This window comes from Pollicipes pollicipes, unplaced genomic scaffold (assembly GCF_011947565.3).
Source record: "Pollicipes pollicipes isolate AB1234 unplaced genomic scaffold, Ppol_2.1 Scaffold_3087;HRSCAF=3621_pilon_pilon_pilon, whole genome shotgun sequence".
Taxonomy (NCBI): Eukaryota; Metazoa; Arthropoda; class Thecostraca; order Pollicipedomorpha; family Pollicipedidae; genus Pollicipes; species Pollicipes pollicipes.
This window is the reverse complement of record NW_023596225.1, coordinates 40674205-40699385: the sequence shown is the minus strand read 5'-3', so window position 1 is coordinate 40699385 and position 25181 is coordinate 40674205. Positions and strand designations below refer to the sequence as shown.

The following is a 25181-nucleotide window of genomic DNA, read 5'->3' as shown; positions in this document are numbered from 1 at the left end:
GACGGCTTCCGCCGCTGAGTGGCGGCGGATGCCCAGCCGGGGATCGTCGGCCGGCGGCCTGCAACGCTTCCGGCCGCGGTGCGGCGGGCCGTGCTCGCCGTGCTCGCCGTGGGTGTCGTGTCACGCCCTGCTGCCGCCCCGCGTCCGCGTCCGTCGGCCTGACGAGCGCCGCGCTGACCCTCGTGACCCCCGCCGCCGCAGACATGCGCTTCCCGATGGACGGCGGCGTCGAGCTGCACTTCTCGGCGTCCGAGCCTGGGCCAGGACCAGGCGGCGGCGCCGCTCCGCGTCGACCGCGCGCCCGACCCCGTCCAACGCTGGAACAGCTACGAGGCCTTCTACGCCGGCGGCGCCGACAGACAGGTGCGGTGGTGGCGGCGTCCACGCCGACGCGCCGGCTATCACCGGGGAGAGAGTGGGGGTGGGGGTGGGGCGACACTCGAGACATGCAGGCCGCGCCCGGGAGGGCGTGCAGCGGAGTCGGCCGTCTACTCGGGAGAAGTGGGTGTGCGCAGCGACATTTGAAGCATACATTTGCATATGTTAATCCATTTCGTCTGCTGCGGAAGCTTTTGTGTGTATGTGATATGTGGCTTCATTAAAACCGACATTAGCATGCAATAAGAATATATATATATATATATATATATATATATATATGCATATATATATATATATATATATATATATATATATATATATATATATATTGCGGGCTAGGATTTGTGACGCGTAGACCTGGGCACATACGGTCGCGGACCCCACTCTGACGCGGCGTGTGCCGACCGAGGCGCCCAGAGACGAGGTCCGAGTCAGACAGACGCTTGGCTCCCGGCGCGCATCCGAAGGTCGGCTCCAGCGGCGGGTCAGGCCGGCCTGTGACACGCCACAGCGTCGGCGGACGCGGGTCCTCCATCCAGGTCAATGCCGCTCGCGCGGGATTTCTCAGATGACTGGAGTGTAGCAGCTGGATGGCGATAATGTGGCGTATTTCGAGGTAGAAGTGGTGACGCATTCTGGCAGATGCACCGGGTGTGGTGGCTCTTTCTGTCCCAGTTATAAAAACCATTCGGCAAGTCTTTGTTTGAGGTCCCGCCTGGCCGTTGTGGAAGCCGTCCGGAGCACAGTGTCCCAGTCGGGTCTCTCATGGCTGGCTACACTCCCTCGCAGCGATGGCCGCGGAGGGCGCGATGCAGGGCTTTCCTGAACGGCCGACCGCTCTGGGGCTCGGCATGGCCAGGCTCGACTGACATTTGCGAGCGCCGCGTCTCATCAGTGTCACGACTTATGGGACATATGCGCACATTTTGTCTCATAACTGTCAGGATCGAAGGGCGGCCACATATATGACGGGGGTCCCCTTTTATGGCGTGAAGATAGTCCGAAACTCTATGATGATATGTCATTGCTGCACGACGTACGCACATTCAATTCAGGTTTGTCCTGATCGTCGGAGCGATACTTTCGCCGTACATCAATGCGTACCGTAGTTCGCATGTCCGATTGAAGGTTTAGCATCTGCTTTTTAAGCGCGCTCGCATGGAGGGACAAGCGCCACCTCGCCGTAACCGCCGCTGCTGTCATTTGTGATTGGCTGTCATCACCATCGCAACTGGCGGCCGTCGGACAGTCTCCCCGGAGCAGCGCTGCCTTATGCAGCGGAGCCGGCGCAGTCTGCGGTGACGGCGGCCGCTGCCATGCAACTGACAGCCCCACAGCCCTGGTCAGGGACGGTAGCTGGAGTCCACCCAGCACCCTAGCAGACCCCCGGGCACGACTGGACGGGGCGGGGCGGGGCGGGGCGCGCCGGGGCGCCTCGGGGCGCAGCCGTCTGCCGCGACGGCTCACCGACGCCGGCCACGGTAGTCAGGTCGAGCCCGCTGTAGCTGAACAGATGTGCCGCATGCAGTCGTTTGTCCGAGGGGCGAGCGATTTGTGTGAAAGGTTTTGGCGCTGTAGCGTCCCACGATTGGCGATTGCGGAGCGAAGCGGCTGTGGAGCGAGTTGACGCAATTTGTTAGATTATTGTTTGTGTACTTTTTATTTGTTAGATTATTGTTTGCGTACTTTCTTGACGTCACGGACGTGCGGCGCAGTCGCAGTTCTTGCTATTGATTTGTGCACGTTATGCGCGCGAAAACCCACGCTACGTATGCGTATCTCAAGAGCTGCGCGGGGGCCTACCGCGGTCTTTGAAAATAGGCTTCAGTGTCCGATGAGGTCACGCCGGCGTCGTCCTCTGGTGCCGGTCGGCCTGTGTATCACAACGGGCCCCACGTCTGGCAGCCTGGCGTGCAATCAACGGCGTCGCGCTTCTTTTGCGCGTGAGCTAGTCGCTTAACCAACCATTAACCTGTAGTGGCGCCGTCAGCGGTGCTTAGAGCTTATATCGCATGCTAATTGTATTGTACTTACGGTGCATCAATGCCTGCAATTAAAGTAGAGAACTGCTGGCTCCTGCTCCACTTTAAAAATCCGATAAATGGCCGCGGAAAGACGCACGTATTCCAGCATTGCGCTTTGCCATGAGCAAGAATCTAGCCTGAATGCCGCTGATTGAGCGCAGGCGGTGAAAGAACCCGTCGACCGAGCTGCTGGCTTTGTTTAGTATCTTAAGGTCATTAGCCAACTGCCTGGCGTGCGTGCCTGTCTTTCTCGGGCGCTTATCACCAGTGCTTTCTCACCATTCAATGAGCCCCCACCTATCACGATTTCGTCAACGGCGTTCGCGTCGTCACGAACTCTCGTTATCCATTCACGCCCGGTGCCCGGGGACTGTCACGTCCCGCCACTCAGTGCTCTATAATGCCATGCAAGATGACCACTTACTGGTCGACCTCGCCTGAAGGTCGCACGGGAAGGCTTGCCCATTTGCTGCGCTGGTTCGGAGTGCTTTTGTTCCAGCAGGCACCGTTTACCGACCAGTTGCATGTTGCATCGCCCGAGCGTCGTTTGGCCAGTGGATCACAATCAACGCAGTGTATCGAGCCGCCGCGTTCCTTCGCACGCAAGCCAACCATCTAGCCAGCCATTAACTCCTGGTAACACCGTTAGCGATGCTAATGGAGGGTGCCAGAGTTGAGAGTCGGCTGCCTCCCGGCACCTCGTTAGGGAGGTAACCCGTGGTCCCGTTACCCTCCTGCTGAAGCCCAGGTCGCCCAGAGGGGCGTGCGCGCCCGGACCGCCATGGGCACTCGGGTGCCCGCGGAAGCTCGGTTGGGCGGGAGCCATGCAGCGGAGGCGTGGCTCCGCCCTGGCGGCGCCGGGGCGGGGTCCGGGTGCATGCCGGCTCGCTCGCCGGCCGGCGGGAGCCGCCCCTGTCGTCAGCAGCGGCGCGATAAACAGGCCCGACGGGCGGCACGTCCAGCCGGCCTCGCTGGCGTGGGACGTGAGGCCCGGGCTGATCCACCAATGGACAGGTGTAGCCGAGGCTGGTCCACCCAGGGACAGGTGTAGCCGAGGGTGGTCCACCCAGGGACAAGCATAGCTGAGGATGGTCCACCCAGTGACGGGTGTAGCCGAGGCTGTGCACACAGGGACAGGTGTACCCGAGGCTAGTCCACCCAGTGACAGGTGTAGCCGGGGCCGGTCCACGCAGGAACAGGGGTAACAGAGGCCGGTCCACCCAGTGACAGGTGTAGCCGAGGCTGGTCCACCCAGGGACAATCATAGCTGAGGATGGTCCACCCAGTGACGGGTGTAGCCGAGGCTGGTGCACACAGGGACAGGTGTAGCCGAGGCCGGTCCACCCAGTGGCAGGTGTAGCCGAGGCCGGTCCACCCAGTGGCAGGTGTAGCCGAGGCCGGTCCACCCAGTGGCAGGTGTAGCCGAGGCCGGTCCACCCAGTGACAGGTGTAGCCGGGGCCGGTCCACCCAGTGACAGGTGTAGCCGGGGCCGGTCCATCCAGTGACAGGTGTAGCCGAGGCCGGTCCACCCAGGGACAGGTGTAGCCGAGGCCGGTCCACCCAGTGACAGGTGTAGTCGAGGCTGGTCCACCTAGTTACAGCTACCGGTCGTGTGACCAATGCTGCCCCCCCCCCCCCCCCACCCCCGCTCCTTCAGTGACAGGACTGGCCCATCCAGCTCTGTTTGCCTGACTTGTGTATGTTGAGATGAATAATCCCAACGAACCCTGTAGGCTGTGCCAAACTCGGCCAAAGGTATGTGAGCCCGGAGTACTGCGCAGCATACAGTGAATCCTGCTTTTCTTGGTGGGGACGTGAGCTTACCAGTTGCGGCGTCAAGGGGGAGGGTATCGCGGGCGCCTCCAATGATTTTGAACTCGGCCATGCGCCCACGACGTTCGGTGAAAAGACTGGCCAAAAGTATCGCGTCCTGAATCATCGGCATGTCGTGGTTCACACGTCTTGTCGACCTGTAGAAAAGACGTCAGAGATCGATAGTTAGCGGCATACCGGGATAAGCTCAGTCAGCTTATGCGACTAAACTGTGAAGATCACAGTGGTCGGCGCTCCTGTGTAACGTTTACACCACCCGAGATATTCCCGACACTAACAGCCAGGCCATTAGGCTTTAAACAGAGTTGACCTGGCGGTGCGATCTATCTGGCGGTGCGGTGATCTAAACGCGGTGCGATCTCTCTGGCGGCGCGGTGCGAGTCGGTCGGTCGGTCGGATCTCGTCCAACAGAGACTCCAGAGACTCAGGTCCAACAGAGACTCGCTCCTGACTCCAGGGAGCAAGCGACACCGGTGGGCGTCCCGGAGTCTCGCGCCTGACTCCACACAGTAAATCGCGCGAGCCGGCGGTCTCGAAGGCTCGCTTCTGGCTCCAGGCAGCGGGCGGCATCGACCGCCGGTCCCGGAGTCTCGCTCCTGACCCCACAGAGTAGACCGCGCCGGCTGGCGGTCGCGAAGGCTCGTTTCTGATTCCAGGAAGCAAGCGGCGCCGACCTGCGGTCCCGGAGGCTCTGACTCCACAGAGTAGACCGCGCGAGCTGGCGGTCTCGAAAGCTCGCTACCGACTCCAGGCAGCGGGTGGCATCGCCCGGCGGGTCTCGGAGGCCCCCTGCCGACTCCACAAAATAGGCCGCGCCGACCGGCGGTCCCGGAGGCTTGCTGCTGACCCCAGGCAGCGAGCGGCGCCAACCTCCGGTGCCGGCAGCAGGCGGCGGCCAGCCCTCCTTTTACGGCGCCCGCCCGGCGCAATTAATGCAGATTTATGTCATCATCATGGCGGGCGCGCCGGTGCGGTTGTCTGCAGGCCGTCCGGTGGCGCCGCTGTCGTGGGCGTCGGCCGGTGAGCGCTGCGACAGGCCCAGCGGTCGGTGGCTGCCCCCCCCCCCCCCCCCCCGCCCGGTCGCCGACTTGCCGATGTGGCTCGGTGGGTTGCGGAGTGCCGACTGACAAAGCGATGGGCTTCGGCAGGCGTCGGTTTTTTTGTGGCTGATGCCAACGTGGAAGCCTGCTTTTTCTGATGCGTCATGTTCGTCTCGGAATGGAAAGACTGCTGTCTATTCGTTTCATTTTGTTTTTTGACGTGGTTTCTGTCCCTGAAGAAAATGCATGGCGGAAACTTCGCTCAGCTCCTCTTTGTTTCTGGATTGTCGGTAAACGCGATAGCACTGTGCTGCGGTCGCGCGCCGAACCTTTGAAGCTTTGCCCTGGGGTGACCGTGAGAGGGGAGGGGGGGGGGGGCGGAAGGAGTCCGGCCGCCGGCGGCTGACGGCCGCGCTGGCCCGGCCGCGCCGCGCCGGCTGCCTGACAGCGCCAGGTGCCCGGCTGGGGCCCGCCCGGACGCGCTCCGACGCCGGGCGGGGCGGCGCGGCGGCGCAGGCGGACGTGGGCAGGCCGCCGACGCCTGTCAGCCTCTCACCGATGCGTATCAGGCGGACGAGCTGGCCGACGAGGAGCGACCTCGCTCGGCGGCGCCCCGCCTGGCGCCGCCCCTCCGCAGTGCCCACGCCGCATTCAGGGTGTCCGTTTCTTGCGCTCCTGGCCTGGGTGTACCTTAGGTGTATTCACAGTGACTTGGGCGAAAACGATTCTAGCGTGACGTCATGTAGTATCTTTGCCGGACGCGCAGAATCTTTTTCCGCGACTCGATCTTAAGGGAGACAAAAATTACACAGCAGATTCATTTATAAAGGGGTCATTTCGCGTGTCAAGGACCGACCACGAATGATGAAACAACGTGTTTTACGTCACACAGAGCATAATTGTGACGTGACGTCACGTCGCGTAGAATATAACCCTCTTGATGTGCTGCGAAGACGCCTCAGTGTTCGGTTTTGATCCTGCTTATTTTTCCCGTTCATTTTCCGTTTTACTTCCGCCAGCAAATAAATTTCAAGCTCGGCGTGAATGCCTCCCAGTTTCCACCACGTCCAAGTCTAGCCAACAGTAAGTGTGTGTCTTGTGCCCCGCCGCGCCCATTCGGCGTCATGCGCCCCTTGCTGTGACCCCGGCGGCGGCGTGGGGCCTGCGCGCGCCCGCCACCGCCGCCAGAGCGTCGTGTCGCGCCAGTGCGGCCGGCGCCAGCGCGCCATATACGCCTGCGCGTGCTGCCTCCGCAGCGTGCAGCGGCTGGCGCCCCGCCGACGGCGCCCATGGGCCGCTCTGCGGCCGGCTCATTTGCATGCGGCTGGCCGGACGGCGGGCCGCCGGGCGCGCGCGCCGATCGTCAGCGGCCGCCTGGGAGGAGGTAGCGGCGGCGGGGCAGGGACCGGGCTAGGCCGCCGGGGAGGCGGCGATGGTGTCAGGGGCACCGATCCTGCGGCGGAGACCCGCCGAGAGGTGCGCCATACGGTCCTGGTGCCGTGCTGTACCGTGCCGTGCGTGGGACGCCCTCCACGGCGGCGGAGCTGTGCGTGTGCGCAGCTGTCGGCGGATGTCGTCATCGCGCCGGCCCCTGCTCTCAATGTCGGCTGTGAGGGTTGTACACAGCCCGGCCGTCCCGCTCCGCTCGGCCGCTCGGCAGGGGCGTGGCCTCGGCGAGCGTCTCGCTGGGGAGGGGACGGCGCCGCGGCACGGCCGTCATGACCCCGCGCGGCTGCAGCTGCCAGCCATTTTCCCGACAGGAGTCGCGCACCGTGTCCGATCGGCATCTCCAGGGGCCGGGCGTTCGTGTTCGGCTCGAAATGCTCCCGGCATCCGCGTCCACTTGTCACAGGACCCCTCCGAGATCCAGCGGCGACAGCCTTCTCGGGCACAGGTGTGAGCAGCACGTGGGCCGGCCGGTTCATCGGCTGATCTTCGCCGAAAACCTGTCCCGGGGGCGTCGCCGGAACGGTGCAGCGTCGAACAGCCGCCGCTTTGACCGAGGTGGTCAAGTCTCCCAGATGAACTGAGACAGACGCGTCGGGGTATCTTAATACAAGACATTGCGCGCTGCTGGTCGTTTTAGATCGTGCAGCTCCCGGCCTTAGACGGCTGGCGGAATGCCACGGCTGCCTAAACCAACGGTCTTCACACTGCATGTGTTTTAATCCGGAGAACAACCGCTCTGCTTATGAAGTAGCAGCTGCTCCAACTGTTCTGTGATGGTCCTGACAAGCCACGCGAATGCACGCAGCTCCCACGTACCGTAAAGGAAGGCGCTTGCCGAAGAGGCGTGGATACTGTGTGTGCTGTCACGCCATCAGCGTATCGCACACCGTTGAGCAAGCACCTCATCGGCCTTGGGTGGAAAATGCTGCGGCGGCCGTTGCAGATACGGATGCCGCGTTTAGGGTCGCAATTACGGTCGTGTATCGCTTGGCTTGCTTGGCTAGCCTGAGGCTGTCATGCGGCCCGCGATTTGACAATTTATGGCTTCCGATTTCACAAAACTGTGGTTACGCGTGCAAGGCCAAGAAAGGGATTGCATTCGCTCGATGAATCACTGCAGCTTCCTCCCAGATATCCTGATGTTAGGTGTTTGTGTTGGGCAGCTACCAAACAGCAAACCCTTTGTAAACTCATTTCTGGTCCAGCTGTTGTTTGGCGCATCCCAAAACGGTATCATACTTGCATAACGGGCAAAAAAATGTTTGTTCCAAAAGCAGGCAATATACTCCTCAACGTCCCATGCAATGCTAAGTACAAAAAAAATACTCCTCAATGTCCTGACTTCGTCGGCGGTAGGAGACCACTTCCATGCAGCAATACTATGTTGAACTGTACATAGCGAGCATGGCGCTGTGTTTAGAATCAAACTGACACGCTTACAACAATAAATCTTAGATTTAAAAGTCCACCCGTGATTTGCATCATGCAATTTTGCGCGAAAAAGGGTCGCGTGCATCCTCATCATGAAAAGAAACCTATGTGTTTGTTAAAAACGAGTTTATTTGTGAGTCAAAGCATCATCAGGTGGGGCCATCTGGTTGAGAAAACGCATTCTTCTCAAAAGCATTTGTTGGGTCGAACCACCCATTAAAACAAGAGTATCCTGTAATCGCATATTGTGTAATGTTTGTTTTTGTAATATTTCATCATTAAAATTGCATATCATGCATTTCGCAAAACCTCTTCCAGTAGTAAAGCGCATTCGCTGGCAAAAACAATTTTCTTGGTAGGCCCACTCTCTTTAAATTCCCACCGAACCCAGGATTCGCAATTGCCTTAATGAACTCAGTACAAATATGGACGGTAAAATGCCTCGGCGTCGGAACGATGTCCTCACCTTGAACGCCGCGCAATGCTTCCCAGGGCACCGATTGCGTGTTTTCCTTTGTCCGCACAAATTGGCCGACCCACGCAGCTGACGTCACTGAATCACCGGACGGCCGCGGGTCTGTTATCTGTCCAATTACTCGGGCTCGGTGCCATCAGCCATCACTGTAAAAGGCGCGGCGCGCGGTCACCGCCCCGGTAAGAAATCGGACCATCGCCGCACGCAGGTTATTGATTGACGCCCTGAATTCTGTTTTCTGACCTGATTTGTGTGTCGTCGCGGTTCCAAGGACGACGCCGACGCCGACGCCGACGTTTTCACAGCACACGGATATTGTTTGGGAATGGACAGGCTGTTATCCCTCGTCTCTGTGGATGAGAGAGGCAAATATCGCAGATGTCTGGGGCAGACACCGCGATCTTCCGCAAACATGCAGATTGGAAACTTGTTAAGTCAGTATGGTTTACGGAAAATGCTGCCTTGCGGGGGCATCGTTTATCGCTTTGTCCACGAATCTGTTGGCAATAGATGCTCGCATACTGTGGATAAATAACCATTAGCAGTAACTACGTGCCTTCCCTCGTTTTGCTCTAAGCCAATTTTAAACGTGCTCTTACTTTCAGACACCTACTTTGGTGATCTGCTCACTACTTTGCCTAATTTGCCTTTGGGTTGTGCTGTTTTATAACAAATCACGCTTTGGCACATTGACTGCACCTTCGTGGGTACGCTTCATGGTTTCATAAGCGACTATTTGAATTTTGAAATGGACACGATGTTAACCACAGGTATTCTGCGACCCTCGCTTTGCAGGCGGCTTTTTTCGCGTGCTTTGTGTCGCTTCAACAAGTGACGACATGCGATTATGACCATGGGTACCGCTTAAACACATGAATTAAACAGATGGCTATTTGGGCTATTTGTCTGCGCCCGATGCGTGTAATTCGTCTCCACGCACCTGGGCGGAGGGTCGCGACTGGCCGAAGCTGCCGTGCCGGACCGGCGGTGAGAGCCGCGCCGGCCCGTCACGCACGTGCCGGCGTCGAGCGGCGCGCGCGGCGCTGCGACGCTGCCGCCGGCGTCCGCGCAGAGGCCGACCAGCCCCTCTGTTTGGGCCCCGAGCGGCGCGAGCCCGGCGCCTGAGTGTCGACTCGGATCACGTGACACGGACGTCACCAGCGAGGGAGATGTCTGACTGCTGACACGCCCGTCAGTCGGGGGTGTTCGGTGACCCGGGGTGATGTGTCTGGGCCGGCTCCGCAGGCGACGTCGCGAGGTCACGCCGGGTCAGCGGAGTCGTGCGCCGCGGTGGAGCCGTACTGTCGCGGCCCGCGAGCTCCAGGATGGGTGCGTCAGGTGCCTGCTCGCTGGGTTGCCGGGGCTTTTAAGGACACTCCCCAAGAAAGTCCTCGCATTAGATGTCTGAGAGCAGCGGCTGGTCCTCGGGTATCTTGCTTTTTGCAGACCGCCTGTTCTTAACGCTGTAATACCTATGCATGCTAACATTTTGCTTGACATGGGTCCTCAGTGCCGTTATTTTCTGAGACGTTTATTCCTATTTAAGCGTGCGTTAACGTCGGTCCATAATGCGAGCGTCGCAGATCAGTGCTCCTAGTATTATAACACATGCGAAGGAGTGGTCCCAGTATCCCGAAGAATAGAAGGTTCTTAGATCACGCTTAAAGTGTTGCAGTGACATCGGTCCCGAACTGAGCGATCAGTGTGAAACATCTATGTTCGCATGGTTTTGCGCGTGTTGGAGCCAAGAGGCGCATACTAGGGTTTTTATGCATTTAGGAAGAGGCTTGGGCGTAAGAACACGGCAACCCTATTTTTCGAGAATACTGAACCTTGGCCTTACGGCAACGCATGGAAAGAACTGGTTTCTTAATTGGTTGCTCAGCCTGGATTTCTGGGACGTTTCTTCGCCTATGGAGTGGGATGTGACGAACATTTTTATGGGGCCCAGCCTCTATAAACATCGCCATCGTCCTCAACCTCCTCCACCTGTGTTTTCGCCATGTGAGTGGTCCCATGACCTTTCGCATCATGACTTTTGGGATAGAAGCCAGATGACCGTGTGCATGGGAACAGCGACCTGATGTGCATTTGCCTGCACATTCCGGTGGTGGCGCCACCCCGGAATGCATGGCGTCATGTTTGGTAATCGCTGGCCTGGCGGTCGTCATGTCACGGCCATCGCCATTGGCGCCAGGAAACGCGCCGTTGGAAATCGTGTCATGCATGTAAGGAATTTGATTAAAGACCGGGTTCCCCACCCCGGCGCTCCGGTCCGATTATCAGATGCAGCGACGTCGCGAGTTCGTGGTGACTTGATTTGGAAGCTCGAGTTGCGGTAGGTGCCGTCGCAAGGACGTGTCAGCAACCTGAGCTCTGGCAGAAAACTCGGGATACCGATTTTTACCGTTCCGACGTTGCATTAGGACGTCCGCTTGTCGATGAGTCGTTGTTCCGAGTCACGACTTCATTGGAGATGTCATCACGCAGTGACGTCACAACCAGGCAGTCACGGCGGCTGTTCGTTCCAGGGCCTGTTTTTTGGTTGGCAGGTGAAGTCTTCCGGTCGTCCCAGACCAGGCGAGCTTCATGAGCAGCCCCATGAATATCGTCGGTAAACATCACACCATGCAGGCGTTTTATGAACTGCTTGCTGGATTCGTTACATAAAGCAGACATCACGTCCTGATTGGAGGGTGATGTCACTCGTAAACTCTCGCTGGCCGGGCGTGACCAGAGTCACACATGTTCCAGCTCCCCAAAACACCCGGCTTGCGGGTTACGGTGTAATACACGTTCCCGTATCTTACGTAATACGATTCAGCGTCAGTGTGTTAAAGCACACGAACTCGTTTGAGGAAAAGCATTATCCATCTTCCATCGTCTAAAGGTTCATCAAATAGACATGTAACAGACAGCATGGTTATCCTGGATAAATGTAGTTATTATGAAGCCCCATTGTAGTTGAAAAATCTGCAATTTAGAATACAAGCGCGTAAAAACAAGTGTAGTACCATTTGCCTTGACCTGCGACCTAACTACGTACAGGCCAACAAATCAGCTGCTCTGGGGGTCGCATGATCTGCGGTATTTGTTTTTTTCATTAGGTTTATAGGTTCCGAGATAATGTGGTTGTGGTATTAAATGTCCCATGTCAGCAAACAGAAGGCGGCAAATACCTCAGGAAATTCCAGCGGATGTTGGCGTCGTAACCTGTCAAAGACAGGTGCGGGTTGCAGCAATCAGTGATTGTGCATAAAGACGCGTGTTGTAAAGAGAGAAAGTCGCTACAATCTAACGATAATTTAATTTAACTACAATTTAACAATTTATATCATTAATTGTTGCATCATTTATGACTAGCATAATTTGAACAGCACGGTGATCGTGCTTCGAAAAAAAGAAATACAGAAAAAGAGTGGCTTTTTTGTGAAAGCCAGCTTTTCTCTACCTTTTTGTAATATTTCAGACAAAAGTATTGGGGGTCCAAGCCAGCATTGCATGGAAAGGACAGGACCCTCATAAAGGAATACAAGTGGACGCCCGTGCCAGCGCCTGCCGTCTCCTCCCCGCCTGACCCCAGTGATCACTCGCCGGACTTCCGCGGTACGGCCCGGTCTGCCAAGGTCCGGCCGGCCGTCCGAGCCGTGGGCGCCAGGAGTGGCGCCCACCCTCCAGCCGTCCCGACCGAGGTCAGCTGTCCTGCAGCGGCCGTCAGCTGATACGATCGCCGCCCTACGCGGCGCGCGCCGACCACCCTCGCCGACCGGAGGCACGCGACGCGGCGCGCAGGTGTCGTCCGTGCGGGACAGCGCGGACGGATTGGTCAGGGGCGGGGCTGAGCACCGCCGGAGCCTCTGCTGGAGGGAGGTGCCGGTCGGAGTGCTCCGAGCCCACGCGGCGACTTGGGTCGGTGCCTTTCCGTCGCGCTGGTCGTGGCGGGTGAGTTTGGGACTGACACGAGGGCAATCCTGAAGGTTGCGGCGAAAAAATGCAAACGTCTTGCGCACAGCTTTAACAAATACCCAACAAACGAGTAGAGGAATCAGTTGGATGCTGGCGGGTGGACGAGATCGTACTCCTGCTGGGCATACCGGGAAGCCCGTTTTGTGGTGCTCCGGCGGCCGAAAATACCCGCATCTCAGTCACCGCCGTCCGCCGAGACCACTATAGCGCGCGATGACGCGGCCGCGTCCCGTCCCGTCCCGTCCCGGAAGCCTATCGCGAGATGACTCGGTGGCTTGTCCCGGGAGGCGGCGCCCGCAGGCTGGGCCCTGCTCACGCGTCAGTCGAGCGCGAGCGGTCGCCGGCTCGGCCTGCCCTGTGGTCGGGACTCGACACGGCCCGCGGAGTCGACGAGGCGCCATGGTGGCGGCTACGTGCGTGGGTGAGTGGCGACATTGCACGGATGTTCGTGACGACGGGACGCGGCAGCTCCAAGCTTGACCCGCTCCATTTCGCCCGGACTTCCCGTCTGCCCCGCGGCCATGTAACTCCAGATGAGATTGTCCGGTCGGTTTCAATCGCTCGCAAAGCCGCCACGGCCCGGCTCCCGCTTGCGTCTCGCTGCCATGTGGGCGGCTCGAGCCGAGACGCGACCACGGCTGTCTCCGAGGACCGCGCCGCCCAGCCGCGCCATGTGGGCCCAGAGCGAGCCGGGTGTCACGCTGCCGCGGCGCCCGCCCAACCGCACTGTATGGGCCCAAGCGCGAGCCGGGTGTCACGCGGCGGCGGCGTCCGGCCGGCTCGCCTGCGGTGTCGGACATGCCGGCCCCGCTGACCGCGGGGCGCGCTCTGCACGCGCCGGCGAGGCCCTGATTGCGGCCACGATTAGCGGGCCATGTTTGGCGCTGGCCCATGCGGTGTGATGACGTGACGGGTCGGACGCCCCGCCCCGGCCCGTCCGGCCGCGCCACCGGCGGCGCGCAACACCGCAGATGGCCGGCGTCGCTCCAGGCTGACGGTGCGCGCGCAGGCGACTTTGTTGGTGATCGTGACGTGGAATTCGTCCGCTGGAAAATCCCTTTCCGGTCCGGTCCGATTTGGAGACGATGCAGCTGTGGGCTGAGATTCCGGAGGGATTAGTAAGCACGAAAGACTTGGCGGCCCCCACGATGGCGCATCAGTGATTGATTACGTTATGGCGACCGGCTGACACGGGATGGCATGGTTGTAATGTACACAATTACAGCGTATTTTCCAAACACACGGTTTGTGCTATGTCCACGCGCTATATACGGTCGTAGATACGAGTGTGACGGGTGCATCGACGTTCTTGTGTATCTGTCCGCCAGTTTTTGTTGCAAACCACTAGCTATGCATTTCAGCAGTCGTTCGGTGGCTGATGTAGTTTAGTTACAACACAATAACTTTTTAAGAAGTTTTAAGACGATGATTCACGTGCCACTGATCTCGGCAGTTTTGTTGACTCAGCTGGGGCTACCATTTTTACAGTGTAATTATCCTACGTAAATCGACTCGCTGACCGCCTCGTAAGAATGAAAAGGTATAACCTTGCATCCTGCCAGAGCGTGGCGATATCGTAAAGGCAGAGATGATGCGATCACGGGTTCACGTTGCTACGTGAAAGCGCGCCAACTCGGTCGATTGGCGCGGTTTTGGCAGCCACCGGCCCTCGTTGTCGCTGAAGAGTGAAGAGAGAACATTATCGAGGCTGTTGATACTGTTTCCCTTTGAGCTGCGAGGAGCTAGCGCACGGGTTCCACCAACTGCGCCATGGCTCCCGCCAGAGGCACTAGCGTCCAAGTTAATATCCCTGTTCTGGCCGGTTGTCAAAGTCAGATAGTGTTTTATGGCAGCATGCTCGGCGCCTGCGGCAGATCGTCGTGAAGCCGGGAGTCGTCGAAGACGGGTAGATCAGCCCAGCCCGCGCCTTGCAACTGCATCGCGCTCGGATCCCGTTATCATAAACAACCATCAAAATATACAGCCACTGCCGTATCATCCATGGGAGCTATTTTCGGTCGTAAATATTTTGCAAGCGCCTGGTGTATAATGGCGGATCGCGCGGACCACGTGAGCATAATAATGACGTCGTGGCCGTTTTATGGTAGTGGCCTCCTAGAGTGCGCCCTGACGGCGGCGGGATAGCCGGCCGCTGCCTTCGCCTCATCCCCACCCTGGCCGCCTCCGGTGGACGTGGCGGACCATTGTCCGGTCGGGCCGCGTCGCGACGACACGGCTGATGCCGCGCGGCCTTGGTGACCGGCTGCCGGCCTCCGCGACCAGCCGGCCCGGCCCGGCCCGGCGCGTCACGGCCGGCTCTGCCGCCGCCGCCGCCTGCTGTCATCAGCTCGGGCTGCGGGCCTCTGCCAGCACTGTCTGGTCCCCGTCACACCTGCGGCGGTGATCTTGACACTGCTTCGGCGGGTGTGATCTGCACCGCGATAACATGTTATGCTTAGGTATGCCGTACGTTAGGGTGTGTTCAGTTCTTTCGGCACGCTACTGCAGTGCGGACCCATGGATGGAACCAGTTATGTCTCATTGGAGGAGCTGTGCCCCCCCCCCCCCCCTCCACCTCTTCAACATCTGCCTGGGCCTCCAGAATAGTTGACCGAAAATCACTGAAACCACAGAGGGCAACAGAAACCTACATGCTTTGAGCGGAGTCTGGTGTGGCTCGACCCTCGCTCACCATTGATTCTGATGAGGCTTGGCTCACGCGGCAGCCCATTTAGCAGCCCGCCTCTGCACCGCCTACCCAGTTAATTACCGGCGTAATGATTCCGCACGTCGGCACCGGGCGGCGAGGAGGCGATCGGCGTCGAATGAGACAGGGCGCGGGAGCGTTTTGTTCGCCGCCCGGAGCGGGGAGAGTCCTAGATGAGCCAAACATCGATAATTTCACGGCTAGAGGCGCCGAGTCACGCCGCGCTGGCGCCGATGCGGTCCGGCCGCGCTCAGCTGTACTTTCGCCGGCGTCCCACGCGTGCGCCGACGCACGTGCGCGCGTACGCACTCAGCGTCGGGTGGGCGGGAGCGGAACGAATGTGCGTATGCCACTCACAAGCCGGGAAACACAGTCAGATGTGTCAGCCGTAGTTTTGGCGTCAGCTGGCGACTAACCAATGCGGATGACGCGGGTTCAGCCGCGCCCACCGGAATGCCGGCCAGGCTCGGGCCGGCAGCCGTCCAGTCCGCGATTCTCGTTAGAAAGTCGAGCTTCGGTAATTGTGTCACGGCATCGACTGGGCCGATTTGCGCGGCGATTTCTTCACCGGCGTCGGCTGCAGGGGCGCGGTGGGCCGGCAGATGGCCGGCCGGCCCGCCGCCAGCTGTCACGGCCGGCGCTGACGCCTGCCCGCCCGCGCTGCGCCGCCCGGACCGGTCCCGGCCCGGCCCGGCCCGGGCGCGTGTCGCCGCGGCGCCGGCCGCCGGGCCCCATCGGCGATTGAGATGGGCTGGCGCCGCGCGGTGACGAGCCCCTGCTTTGACGGCTGAACACTGTGTATGGCGGCTGGGCCGGGCGGCGCCGATCGACGGCCGCTTTATCGCATTGGCGCGTCGCCGTCAGCTGCTGCCAGCCCCACATTTCTCAAGACCTTGAGCGGCGCGATTTTTTACCGGACGCTGTCGGCTGGGGCGCCCGTTTCGGGGCGGGGTCGGGGCGGCGGCCGCGCCCGGCGGCCGTGGCGGGTCGTTTTCCGGCCAACCGAGCGTCTGCCGTTGTCCCGACGCCTTCAGGTGACGCGACTGCGGCGAAATCGTCGCGCTTGTGATCAGCTGCGGCCCGGCGCGGCGCCGCCGCCGCCGGCGGGCGGGCGCTGGCGGCCGCGGGAGGCGGTGCTCCATGTACGGCCGGTCGGGACGCCACTCACCGGGCGCGCGCGGCTGTTTCAGACGCGGCGGAGCGGCCGGCGCACACGGAGGGCCCGCTGGACGGCTCCCTGTACGCCACCGTCATCAAGAAGCCGTCGACGGGCAGTCCGCGAAGCCAGCCGCCCAGTGCCGCCGCCGCCGCCGACAGCCATGAGCTGCACACGGTGTCTATGGACAGTGGCATATCGAGCAGTGGCCGCGAACGTCTGAGCGGCGGCAGCAGTCACTCGCCGTCCGGTCCGCACTCGAGCAGCTCCGGCCGCTCTGCTCCCTGTGATAGCAGCCCGCTGGCCGCGCCCGAGACCTCCCCCGCCACCCCTGCCCGACCCGCCCTCCGTACCGCAGTGGAAGCGAACGCGCGTGTGAAAAAACAATCGTCGGTGGACGCGACGCAGCTGGACGCAGTGCTTGAGGGACTGCGGGAGAACTGCTCCAACATCCCCGACCTGCGGCCGTGCCAGACTCCGGCGCCAGATATAGACGCGATTCAGGCGCCAACGTTTGCGGCGAGCGCGCCGGCGCCCAGTGCGAGGCCCAGTGTGCGCGGACGCAGCGCCGCGGCGGCGCACAGTGCGCCAGACGTCGTCGACGTCAGCTTCAGCTCCGGCTACGGCTCCACGCAGTCGCCGCCGCAGCCGGCGCCACCCGCCAGCATGGTCCACTACAACGGCTACAAGTCGGACTCGACGTTCAGTGAGTCGTTCAGTGCCAAAGCCGAGGAGGAGATTCCGTACCACGCGCGCGCCGACAGCAAGCCGTTCTCGTACGCCAGCTTCGGCGCGTCGGGCGCGCGGCGCAGCCTGAGTCCGGCCGCGCCGGCCCGCCAGAGGTCACCGGAGCTGGAGCCGCCGCGCCGCGCCGACGCCGAGCAGCGCCGGCCCGAGCTCGAGTCGCCGCGGCTCGTGCGCAAACTGCTCGTGAGCGGCGCGTCGCAGCCGGCCGCCAAGCAGCCGACGCCGACGCCGCCATCGCCCAGCCTGCCGCGCAAGACCTACACACAAGACCTACCGAAGACCTACACCAACGGCTCCTCCGGCAAGTCGGTCGTGACCGAGACGTACGGCAGGAGCTTCAACGGTGGCGGCGTCAAGGCGCCGGCGACGGACACGCTGCGCTCGCAGCGCTCCTACAACTCGGACACGCTGCCGTCGCACCGCTCCTACAACACCGACACCATGAAGTCGTACAACACGGACACGCTGCGCAGCAACACGTCCTACAACACGGACACGCTGAAGTCCAACCGGTCCTACGACTGGGAGAGCACGATCCGCTCGACCAAGCCGTCGCCGCCGGCGCCGGCCGCGGCGCCGGCGGCCAGCCGCGCGATGGAGCCGTACAGGCGCGCGCCGCCCCCGGCGCGCAACATCGATATCAACCTGAACGACCCCAGCGCCAAGACGGTAACCACATACGACCAGAACACCAACTCGATGACGACGGTGAGCACGCAGTCGTTCGACGTGCCGTGCAGCCCGAACCCGACGCGCAAGATTGTCGAGACGACTAAGCGCTACATGGTGGACGACGAGGACGGCGGCCAGGCCGGCGTCACCAAGATGGAGGAGACCATTCGCGAGTTCGTCATCGAGGACTTGCCGTGAGTACTCGGCGCTGGCTCGGTGCGGTGGTGCGCTTGTCTCGAGCTCTGGTTGGGCTGGGTCGGGCTGGGTCGCGTCGCGGCCGGCCTCCAGTTCCCAGCTCATGACGAGTTGCTTTGTTTTCCCTCACGCGTGCTTTGGGTCGTCTTGCACTGGCTTAGTGTGCGATTGCCCGGTTTGTTTTTGCTGTCGTGTTTTGTCTTGCCTCGGATCGTTCTTGCCCCGCCCGAGTTTGCTTTCGTGGCGCTTGACTGATGCTGTTTTGCCGGGCGCCTTTGGTGACCGGCGTGATCGGTGGGCCTCATTTGAATATGATGACGCAGGTAAGTTATTCCTGTCTTGTCCTGTCGTGTCCCGTCACCGACCTCATATATTCATCCCAGTCGTGGCTGGGGTGCTGCCAGTGAAGAGAAGTTGCTATGGGCGCTGCAGTGTTTTGTGTGGTGTCCGATCAGCTTCGGAACGTGGTCTTGTGCGTTTGTGTGTGTGTGTGTGTGTGTGTGTGTGTGTGTGTGTGTGTGTGTGTGTGTGTGTGTGTGTGTGTGTGTGTGTGTGTGTGTGTGTGTGTGTGTGTGTGTGTGTGTGTGTGTGTGTGTGTTTTGCGTGTCCTTGAGTGGGGCGTCAGCGACCGGCTGATTATCCGTGTCCTCGTGGGATCACCAGCCATCGTGGCCGATTGATGGTTCAAGGTAAGTCAGACAGGGCCATGACGATCCCAAACCGCGTCAGCTTCGGCATCCAGTCGGCCTTCTCCAGCATCAGCCGACAGCTGAGACGCCATACGGCGCCGGATTCTCCGGGGAACGCCGGGACCGTGTGCCGCGTGGCCTCCCGCGTCGCCAGCGGGCTGCTGTCGCGCCGCGCCGGCGGACGCTCCCGGCTGCCCCGCCCTCGTCCGCCCTGACCGTGCCCTGCAGCCCGCAGCCGCCCGGCCGGCTGGCGCGCGCGGCCGCGGCGGCGCTCGCGGCGCGGCCCCGGCGTGACGTCAGCCTCGACCGCGGCCGTCTCCGGACGTGCCTCGGTCGCCGCCGGGTCACGCCACGTCACTCGGCCGCCGCGTCACCCGCTGCTCCGCCCGCGTGACGTCACACCGCCGGTGTGACGTCACGCGTCACGTCCGCTCTCCGGCGTCGGGTGACATCATCTGAGCCGCGCCCTCAGCCGGCCTCACAACGACACCCGCTCTGCTTGGCGCGTCGGTGCCGCTCTGCACCCGTTTTGCACCCGCTCTGCCCGGCGCGTCGATGCCGCTCTGCGCCCGCTCCGCCCGGCGCGTCGATGCCGCTCTGCACCCGCTCCGCCCGGCGCGTCGACGCCGGCGTCGCTGCGCGCCGGCGACCGCGCGCGGGCGGCGCGCCGCGGTGCCGCGGCCCGGAAGCGCGCGCCGCGCGCGGGTCAGGGCGGCGTCCGGCCGGCAGGTGGCCGTCGTGACCTCAGGGTCTGGCCCCGGCGACCTCCGGCCGCGTCGTGTTCCGGTCCGCTATCGGGTCCTCGTGCGCGCCGCCAAGGCCACTGGCTGCCTCGAGACGTGCTGAGGAGATACTGGGCCGGCCTTGGCCGCTCAGGTACACGGGACGTGGCCAGGCCGTCACCAGGGCACAGCGGGCGCGGCGCAACCGGCGTTGTGTTGACGGCGGGCGTTGGAGGGCAGGGCCGCGGCCATGGTATTGGTTGAGTTGGAGGGGATGGGTGATCCTGCTGCTGGGCTCTGTGACCTCTCAAAAGTCGCGCCTTGCGCTTCTCATCGTGCCCTCTCCTCCGCATGTCTTTGCCGCCGCTCGGACAGCCTTGTCTCGGTCTCGGTCTCGGTTTTGTCTCGGTCTCGCGTACTAGAGTTTGCAAGCCTCAGGTGCGACTCCTGATCTAAGACCGGCAGCGGGCGCCGCCACGCGTGTCGTAACGCTACCCTGTTCGCCACGCGGTACCCGTGATCTCGGCTCGCTTTCGAGACGCCGCCCGCCACCCCCGGTCCGGAGCGCGGCGCGCCGTCCTGCCCGGCGTGGACGCGTCACCGCCTCTGCGGCCGGTGACGCACTGGGCGTCGCCCCTGCAGCCGCTGCCGTCCTCCCCCTGCGCCCGGCCGCTGCAGCGGCGCCAGCTGCAGGGCTGCAGCCGACCGCAGCGCCGGCCGGGGCTGCAGCCGACCCTCCAGCGCCGGACACCAACGCTAACGCCTCCGTGTCGGCTCGGCGCACAGATCGCGCATATTTGCTGGACTCCCACGGCGCTCCGGCGTCTCCCATTCGCGCGCGGCCGCCCACCTGCGCCGCCGCCCGTCTCCACGCGTCGTCGGGGCGCGCGTGATGACGTCACCGTGACGTCGCCAGGTCTCCGGGCGGCCGCCCGATGCGGCAAGGCCGCGCGCGCGCGATAGCGGTATTTTAATGAGGGCCGAGCGCTCACGCCGCCACGGATTTCTCCGCTGGTCAGAGGCGCTAAAACAGGCGCTGGCCGGCGCGGGGGGCGGACGCAGAGGCGCGCTCTCTGACGGAGCCGATCTGCGTGGGCTCCTCGCGGCCTTGAAGCGCCGCCGCGGCGTCGCCCACACGGCGCCGTGCTGGGCGGTTTTTAAGTGAGATCGGCAGGGAGGAACGAGCCGCGGGACGCCCCTCTCGTCCGTTTCCGCACGAACTGCTGGTCGCTGGCTTGTCCGCCAAGCTGGTCATATAAGGCCGACCTTCTGAAGCGGCCGTCACGCGACGGACCTGGTCCTCGGGGCTGCTGTCACGCGACGGTCTGCGTCCAGAGCACCTGGAGCTAACGTGTCGCGGCCGTCGACTGGCCGAGCGGGCCACCCCCGGCTGCGTTGCCTCGTCCCGGCAAAACGAGACGGCGGCGCACGGCCGGCCGCCGATCTCAAACCAGGCCGATGCCGTCCGGCGGCTGCGGCCGTCCGTCGCGTCCGACCGCTGGCGGACGGGCCTCGGATCGTTCGGCCACCCACCGGCGCCCTTCACTGGCCGCTCCGCCAGCGAGGGAGCGCGGACTGCAGGCGCCACTGCCGGACGGTCAGCGCTGTCCTGCGCGCCGCCAGCATTCCGGCCGGCCTTATTCGGAGCTGGTCGGCGCGCAGCCCCGAAGCGGGCCCACCACAGGCATGCATCCGAATTCAGCGGCGGACCCCAGGAGCGGGATTCAAATGCGCCGCGGTCGATCTCCATCATCCTGTCGCCGGTGGTAACGGCGGCCCGTGCCGGCGTTCCGGTGGGTGTGTGGCGCGTGCCGGCGCGCGTCGGACGCCGGCGCCGCCAGGCGTCGCCACCCTCGCGAACGAGCGCCGCCGGCCGACGGCCCATCGGTCAGGGTGCGTCGACGCCGGCGGGCGTCGCCTCTGACGGATCGGCCGCCGCTGCCAGGCGGCTCCAGCGGTCAGCTGTGCCAGGAGCGCGTCAGCCTCGGGCGCGCGCCGCCGCCGGCGCGCGGCGTGCTCCGCCCAGAAGAGCCAGGCAGCCACCGCGCTCTCATCCCCACCCCATCCCCGTCCGCCTCGTCTCTGTCTTGGCTCCTGTCAAGCCGTGACCGACCGCCGGCTGTGCTTCCGGCTGCCGCTGGCCGTGGTGACGGCGGTCGCGGGCGGGCAGCTGGTGTCACGCCGCAGAATACGGTCGGTCCACTCCCCGCCGCCCTCCCGCCTTGCCGCACCTGACCTTCTGTGCTATTTTCCTTGGTGCACGTGCCTGTTGTTGGCGCCCCAGCACGGGCGTGGGAGTCCTATTTATATTCCGGTCGGGCGCAAAACAAGTGCCGCGCCACTGGCGGCGCGCCCACGCCGGCCGCCCAAGGCCTGTCTCCGGGTCGGCAGCGCGCTGGCGTGGGGAGAGGTGTCGCCCGGCGACGGCGGCTGTCAGGGCCGCCGGCTCCCGCTCCGACGGCCGAGACGGGCTCTGGCAACCCGCTGGAGCCGATTGCCTGCCGCTCGTTCCTCTGAGGTCGCTCCTCTTGTGTCTGGCTGTCGGTGCTGACTGGCAGTGTCTGCCCTGCCTTTGCGTCCTGCACTTCTGAGCCCCCGCCGTCCTACTCCAATCGTTGCTCGCGAAGCACTCGCGGCGACATTGCGTCGAGGATGTTATTCCACGCGCTGCCAAGCCGACTGACACCTACCATACGTCCAGGACCTACACGGTTCGACGACAAATGACTATGCCACGTGGAACACCGAGTTTCCATTAGCTCGTTGACATTGCTTAAGTTTTCATGACATAACACGAAGCCTAGTGGAGGCAGCGTGGAGCTGTGTTTCCGGTCGAGAGCGGTGATGCTGGGGGCGCCTCCGACCGCCCCCCCCCCCCCCCTCTCCAGCGGTTGACACCGCCGGCCGTCGCTGTCTGCTAGCGGCGTCTGCACAGCGTCAATAGATTAGCCAATATGCGTCCGTTACGGTCCAGCCACGCGCTGTCATTCGCAGCACGCTCCTCATCAGACGAGGCGCTCTCGACGTCGCCAACGCCGAACGTGGAATGCGGCTAATAGAGTAATTTGTGTTAGCTGTAGCTGCCGACAGATGTCGGAATGCGTCCGTCATTGTCGTCGATCGCTCAGCCGGGCGCTGTCCGCTTTCTGATGCGCAAAGCAATTCGTCCCTGCGGCGGGGCGCATTTCGCGGTGGTAAACAAGTCGTCTGTTTGCGGCGCCGCCACAGACAGTTTACAGTCACGGTTGCTGGCAGAACGGCCTCCCGCGGCCCGTTTGCCAGCCCGGCCGCCGGCGATGTAGCGAGAGTGCTGGCCGAAACTGGCGCCGCCGAGTCACCGCCCCGGGGCACGGCGGACGCGGCTGCGGAGCCGTCGCCGAGCGGAAGGCTGCTCACGTCGGAGGGAGCGTCGGGTCTGACGCCTGTCGCGTCGCTGCGGAGACAAGAGTGGAGACAAGCGGCGGGACGTCCGCGGTGGGGGACCACGGCCATGACACCCGGCATGTTTGAGACGATACAGCGCTCGGTTTCAGCGCGCCGCCGTGTGAGAGCTCAGGTCAAGTCGGATGTGAGGCCAGAACGGACCGGCTGGCGCCGGAGGAGGAGGGGGAGGGGGGCAGGCCCGTCACGCGCGCAGAACCGTGCGCCAGACGCCGCGCTCATGCACAGAGTGAGTGGCGATCAAAGCGGCCCGTGGTGGCGCCACCTGTGGCGCCGGCGGCCTGGGCTATTCTGGGATGATCTGGAATATTCTGTAGAGATTGGGGTCGCTCATCATCTGGCCTAGGGGCTGACAGCGTACGATGGGCTGCCAGTTACCTCTCACCCCGTCCGACGGCGGCCCCGGGCGATCCGAGTCAGCCAGCGGGCTGGAGTGTCTCTGCTCATACTGAAGACGTCAGTACCGTCGGCGGATCCCTCCAAAAGACAGACACACGTCTCTCATCTCTCATCACATCTCATCTCATCTCATCTCTCATCACAGACGCCCCTTTAATGGCCACCGCAGGGACTGCCCCGGCCGGGAGTACTTCCGTTTAACACCGTCTCGAAACGTCCCCGTGGACGTTGGGGTTTGCTGTCTGGCAACGCTGTTCCACTCACAGCCCTTGGGCCATTTTGCTCCGAAATTCAACCTTTTCATGAACGACCTTCCCGCGTGGCATCGTCTGCCGTTCTTCTGACATAAGCCGAAGTGAGACGGAACGTTTGCGTGCTTTCGTCACCGGCCGTTTTGATTGGCCCGTGATGGCCCGGCGGCGATTACGCCTGGCGTTCAGCACCAGTCCTGAGATCGACAGCCCGCTGGCGCCTCTCCGGCGCCCGGCCGCCGGATTCGACAGTTTATTGAAGCTCAGCGTAGAGCCGAGCTCGGCGGCGCCGCCCTGTCGGCGGGGGGAGGGGAGGGGAGGCAGCGGCGGCGCCGATTGTGCCGGGCCTGCGGCGGCGCCGCCCGCTATTCCTGGCAGCGGCCTGGCTGGAGCGAGCGCCCGGCGCCAGTGCGGCCGCTCGAGGCGCGCTGGTGCCCCCAGCGGCGCGGTGGGGCCCTCTCGGCGCCGAGTGGTGCCTGGTGACCTCCGGTTGGTGCGGCGGACGCCGGGCGGACCGCCGAGATCAGCCATGATCCGCAGCTGGTGAGCGGCCGCGACCCGTCCTTACCTCGGGCCGGCACCGGCGCACGACCGCGGCTGGTCGGACCCGAGCGCCGGCCGTGGGCCGCGCCTGCAGCGCCGCACGCGCACCGAGGCCGTGTGGAGCCTGTCCGCTGTTCCACATCACGTTCCGTCCCCGTTGCTCGAACGGGATTCCATAGCTCCGGTGGTGCGGCATAGCTCCGGTCCCTAGTGACACGAGAACTGCGTGCAGGAGCGCTTGTGCTCGCTTCGCCTTCTCTGCGATCGCAGTTTATTTTTGCTCACATGATTTCCGCTCGGTGACGGTTCGCCTATCCTGCACGCCACGCATTGTTTCTTCACAGAGTGATGGCTTACCCCGCAGTAATGCCCACACACGCGCTAGAGCTGAAGACAGAGGACTACGGTCGGTACTTGCATGTTGCCTCACAGTGATTTGTGTCACCTGATGTCACCACGCCTTGACAACACATTGTTTTCAGGCCGGAGGTCGTGGGGTGGTCTTGACTTCGCGGTGTGGGCGGTAGTGCGTCGTCGACCCTGTGTTGCCCCCCCCCCCCTCTCCTCCGCATCCGTGCCCCCGCGCTGTGTCTAACGACGGGTCTGTTTCCTTCCCGCAGGGACGGCGTCGCCTCGGCGGGCAACGTCACCTGGCTGCAGAAGCAGCAGCAGAAGCTGCGGGAGCGGAAGCAGGCTCAGCTCAGGTCAGTGTGCGTCTTAGGTCTCCGTCTCTCAGGTCTCCGTCTCTCAGGTCTCCATCTCTCAGGTCTCCGTCTCTCAGGTCTCCGTCTCTCAGGTCTCCGTCTCTCAGTTCTCCGTCCCTCAGGTCTTCGTCTCTCAGGTCACCCTCTCTCAGGTCTCCCCCTCTCGGGTCTCCGTCTCTCAGGTCTCCGTCTCTCAGGTCTCCGTCCCTCAGGTCTCCGTCTCTCAGGTCATCCTCTCTCAGGTCTCCGTCTCTCAGGCCTCCGTCTCTCAGGTCACCCTCTCTCAGGTCTGCGCCTCTCAGGTATGCGGCGGACGGACGGCGAGGCCGGGCGCCGCGCTCGCGCCGGCGCCGGC

General features: G+C 62.7%; 1 protein-coding gene across 6 annotated transcripts in view; it reads left to right on the top strand.

The window, feature by feature from the left end:
• The first annotated feature begins 256 nt into the window (after positions 1–256).
• The window catches only part of LOC119114806 (tensin), a 37138-nt gene continuing 12213 nt past the window's right edge, over positions 257–25181 (top strand). For 3 of the 6 annotated variants that reach the window (XM_037238841.1, XM_037238837.1, XM_037238839.1), the window contains exons 1-3: positions 12985–13021; positions 16498–18076; positions 24743–24826. In XM_037238841.1, the coding sequence (XP_037094736.1) occupies positions 13000–13021; positions 16498–18076; positions 24743–24826 (1685 nt within the window). In that variant the 5' untranslated portion in view covers positions 12985–12999. Of the gene's footprint in view, positions 364–12960; positions 13022–16497; positions 18077–24742; positions 24827–25181 lie in introns of those variants that run through there. The other 3 variants (XM_037238842.1, XM_037238840.1, XM_037238836.1) reach the window with 3 other exon arrangements.